We start from the raw sequence: 4,928 nt of genomic DNA, 5'->3' as shown, positions 1-4,928 counted from the left end.
AGTCATCATGATTATTATTGTACCATAATTATTATCACCCATTCTTGTCATTTAAGATTCATTAAAAACTAAAAAAACTGATGGACATTATGGACAATGCCAGGCATCCTCTGCACACGGCCATTAACAACCAGAAGAGTCTGTTCAGTGACAGGTTGCTTCTCCCCAAGACAAGAACTAACAGACTTAAAAACTCTTTTGTCCCACACGCCATCAAACTGTTTAACTCCTCTCTGGAGGGGAGAGGGAGGGGAGACAGGAGGACAAAGGAGGGGGGAACAACTAAGCTGTAGTGCCTCTTCACCTCACTGTGCAATACCTTTTGTTAATAGTCAACGGTGCAATAGACTCCATACTTGAAATGTGCAATTCACTTGTATTTTTATTTTTATTCCTATTTATTCTATTTATCCCCTTCGTATATTTTATTTATATATGTCTCTGCATTTATATGTGTGTGTGTGTGTGTGTGTGTGTGCGTGTGTGTGTGTGTGTGTGTGTGTGTGTGTGTGTATATATATATATAATATTCTGTAACTGTAACTTCTGTCGGTGCTGTGCTTTTGGAAACCGAATGTCCCAGAGGAACCCACCCGAGGGATTAATAAAGTTTTATCTTATCTTATCATTATCTCCAGTAAAACAAAGTAATGTATAATAGGTTTCTTAGTACATCTTCTTTGGCATCCTCTTAGCTTGACATTGTTATTTAAATGGTCTGTACTTGTATAGCGCTTAAAAAAAAAAAGAAAAAAAAAAAAAAAGGTTTCTTAGTACATAGTTTGGTGCGCATGTCTACAATAATTACATGCAATATTTTTTGAATATTTAAAATCTATAATCTGTAGATCTATAGTCTTGACACAATTGGACACCCAAAGCCTGTCTATTTCAAAATGTTTAAATCAGAGTGATAAATTAATGACGACTTACCTGACAACTTATCTTTTCATCTGCTGACTGAAGCTGATGTTCAAAGAGGTTTTTCTTTGTTCTTCACACATATTTTACTGTCAAATTAGGACACGTGTACGGAGTGAACTTCCTGCAGAATTTGTGTGTCCCTAACTGATTAATTTAAAACAAAAATACAAGTTTACTTTCTGACAGTAGAGAATGAGACACCTTTCCTGGCCTAAGGACGGTGAATCTTATTTTATCTCTTTAATATTGCTTCTATTTTTTCTGCAGGAATGTACAATGTAATAGATATATTGACTTTGTAGGGTCATGTGACCCTACCAAAGTTCCTTTGAAACAAAAATGATAGGCCTCAGGGCTTAACGAAACATGTGAAGGTGACCAAAAGGTGACTCCATCTCACCAAAATGCAAATCATTAGGAAAATCAAGTTAGTTGAATAGGAAACAAATGGAAATAAGCTTGTGCAGGTTCTGGGAACAGACAACAGAGGTGATGGTAACAAGGTGCTAGTGGCTTAACAAAATGTCATCTTTAAAGTATAGGGGCTGATTACACAGTAATAGATATAGTAATGTCTACATTAGAAGATTACCACTGTGTTAGCATTGTCAGTAAACTGGATGCAGTTACATTATCAGACTATGGCAATGGCTGCACCAAAGCCCCTGTAGAACCGTGTAATCCATTAACTATCAAATGCATGTATCCTCTGACAACTGAGTTTTTGAGCCCTGAGGTTCTGAGGTAATACTAAATCCTGTTCAAGTACAGCAACACAAATGCATTGTAACTACTGTAATTATCAGGATGTCCTAAAAACTCCCCGAAAAGCCTTCAGTTAATCCAAAATGCTGCAGCAAGAGTACTGACAGGGACTAGAAAGAGAGAGCAGATTTCTCCTGTATTCTCCAACAACGATGAGGCGGCCTACATGGACAAAGTGAAGAATCTGGCATCAAGACCAAGGAGCTGGTGGTGCTTTTTTTTTTGTGTCCCGTTTGGATCTTTAGCCATCAGAATTGTTGTCTTAAGGCCAAGAAAGATGCCAAGCAGATTTATTTTACCAAGTGGATCATCATGGCCTTGCCATATTGGTCCATTTGATTGACCTTTATTATAATTATGAATTTATTTTATTTTCAGTTGCTACAAACGGGACAGACATGACTGGGGGATAGGACAGGGGGAAAGAATGAAAGAAAGAGAGGGAGAGAAAGAAAACCAAAGGGGAGAAGAGACGGTGAGAAGGGGGGGAAGAAAAAAAAACAAAAACAAACAAACAAACAAAACAAAAAAAACACCTGGGTCACCTGTATGGAGAAAAAAAACAGAAGAGAAAGCAAACAACAAAGAGCAACATAATAAAAAAAAACAGCACCATCACAAAAAACTATCTAGCAGTAGATAACAGTAGATACTAAATAATGAACGATATTGTGCAGCACGCAAGATAGACAGCGCACAATGTGCTTTGAGGCAGCAGCCAAGAAAGCTGTAGTCCGCATCTGTGAACACCCGTGTGTACACCTGTGTGCACACCTGTGTGGATCAGCATGCTTGTATTCCAAAGGTTTCTCCATGTAATGATCTGCTAGGGAGTGTGGGGAGCCACAGCCCTGTCCCCCAGGGCATGAAGCAGCTATGGAGGAGATCCAGGCCCCAGATATCCAGAGGCCACAGAGTACGAGGACCGAGGAGGACCACCAAAAAGGGGGGGGAACCGTGCCACCCTCCTGGGAAGAGCTGAGTAGAGCCCCAAAGGAGAGGTCACCCCGCAGCTACGGAGCAGAGGCCAGAGGGGGTTGCAGTGGCGTGCCCGCGGGCTCTGCCGGCAGCCAGCTGTGCCAGAGAGGAAGGGGCCCAGCCGGGCCACAGGCGCCCGGCCCCGCCAATCGGCCACCAGGAGTGAGCCGGTACATACATGAGCGCCCACCAACACACCAACGTCTGAGGGCATCAGCCACCGGCAGGGAGTGTGGTGAGGGGAGATAGGCCTCCGTACTTTAGAGGGCCTGAGATGTACCCAGAGAGGTTGAGTCTAAGACCCAACCTGACATATAGACACAGACGAACAGGCGCACGCGGACACAAACGTGCATTCCCACCCCATATGCACAACCAAATACTCGGCACTCACCCAACGTGTAGACAGACACAAATAGACACTGCACAGACAGTCGCACTCTCCAAACATACTCTATATCCCAGGTCCAGGTACCCCCGCCCTCAGAGGGGCAAGCCGCACCTAGACCCAGGAGATGTAACCCTTCTCTCTGGGGTGGAGGCAAGCGGACCACCTCCTTATCTGCAGTACGCCGCTCATATGTAGTGTTGCTGTGTGCTGTTCTAAAGTGCATTTAAAACTCAGGAGAGCATGGTACGAGCTTCCTCTCAGAGAGCAGCACGGCTCTTCCCGAAAACCCTTAGTGTCTATATGCATTTAAAATTGAGGGTAGGGCACCAGCGCCTGAGGTGTGTTGGAGTACACCGACCATCCTCTGGATGCTGTAAAACATTCCCACCCCCAAGGCCCTATATGTATGTGTTATGTGAGAGTGTGAGTAATGTGGATGTCTAGGTTGCAGAATAAAATTGAGGCACAGGCGGCCAGAAGGGGACAGAGGGGGAGTGCCTCCCCTGCACCCTGGTGACATACCTGCACCCCAAGCCCTGCGTGTGTGGGTGGGTGTGGTAGAGCGGGAATAGGGAGGCAGCTGGAGATGGGGAGGGAAGAAAGGGAGGGGCAAGCGGCCCCTCCCTGGGGCCAGCTCCCCCGCTGACCCCAGTAGGCACCCCCACACTCTGGAACCCACCAGGGCAAGGGGGCCCAGGCCCATCCGGACCGGGGCCCGCAGCACCACCCAGCCCCACAGAGTCCGGGGCAGCCCACCCGACTCCACCCCAGAGAAAACTGCACCCACCCCATCATCCAATCATCTCCCAAACTACACAAGACAATAGACACCCAGGTTGAGTTCATTCTCCACCTCTCCTATATCTCTCCCCCCACCTGCAGAGTGAGCTCCTGTAGTGAGGAGACCACCTGCAAAGATATAACAACCTCCCCACCAGTTAGAGAGCCCCCTAGTAGGGCCGATGCACCAGAGGTCCCCTGCACTGGGGCTGAGCCCCCCATTATCATCAATGGCGCTCCAGTGGAGAGGAGGTAGTCCTTCAAGTATCTTGATGTCCACATCTCCTCAGACCTGACAAGGACTGCCCACATTCAGGTCCAGGTCTTGCTTGGCTCTCTGTGAAGGCGGTCGCACTTTTTCTCCTCTCCTCCTTCCCCTTATCTTCCCTGCTTAGCCTCTTGTGTCCTGTCTTGTCTCGTGTGCACTACTTTTCCCTGGAACAGTCTCTCACTGTCGTTCTCTAAAACCTAACAGAGAATTATGGATTTGATCAACTGGTCTCTGAATGCTATTGACACCCTCTTCTCAACGAGAAGTCTGGGCTCGGGAGAGCCCGAGTGCCCTGGAGGGACTTTCCCTGCCGGATACACGATGGATGGGTGGCAGACCTGGAGGATCTTGTGCCTGGCGGGACTGTCTATCGAGGACGCTGAGGATATTTACCTATTCGGAACCATGATAACAGGGTTCTTGCTGATCGGAGCTGGTTTGGCCCTGACTTATCGGAGAAATAAGAGAGCGGAACCAGCTGTTCAAACCCCCCCTAAGCTGACCGCTGGAATTGAAGCGATGGGACGAGGCGCGGCCTCCCACACCGAACGCAGCATGGTCAACACCTTGGAGACGCTTACAGCTGCCGTGAAGACTCAAACTAACACCATTGAGCGTATGATGGGATACATCAGAGAGGGGCCTGCTCACAATAACACCCTTGAGCGGAAGTTGGATAACATCGCAGAACGGCTCACTGCAGCTGTGGGGTCTCAGAATCAAAAGAATAACAACACCACGGAACAGAAGCTTGATACCATCATGGGGAGGCTCGCAGCGCTCCAACGGGAAATCGAGGCCCCAGTGTCAGAGTGCTAA

The 4,928-nt window shown here is 47.2% G+C and overlaps 1 protein-coding gene across 1 annotated transcript; it reads left to right on the top strand.

Moving 5' to 3' along the window:
- Positions 1-4,196: 4,196 nt before the first annotated feature.
- Positions 4,197-4,928, top strand: LOC147333823 (uncharacterized). Its single transcript, XM_086271040.1, has one exon. The coding sequence runs from the start codon at positions 4,320-4,322 to the stop codon at positions 4,926-4,928; it is 609 nt and encodes a 202-aa protein (XP_086127166.1). The 5' UTR covers positions 4,197-4,319.

Source organism: Aulonocara sp. 'chitande type north' Nkhata Bay, linkage group LG3, assembly GCF_057382095.1.
Source record: "Aulonocara sp. 'chitande type north' Nkhata Bay isolate Kocher_YH1m ecotype deep benthic linkage group LG3, A_spYH_male_GT1.1, whole genome shotgun sequence".
In the NCBI taxonomy this organism is placed as follows: domain Eukaryota; kingdom Metazoa; phylum Chordata; class Actinopteri; order Cichliformes; family Cichlidae; genus Aulonocara; species Aulonocara sp. 'chitande type north' Nkhata Bay.
This window is presented reverse-complemented; position numbering and strand designations above follow the sequence as displayed.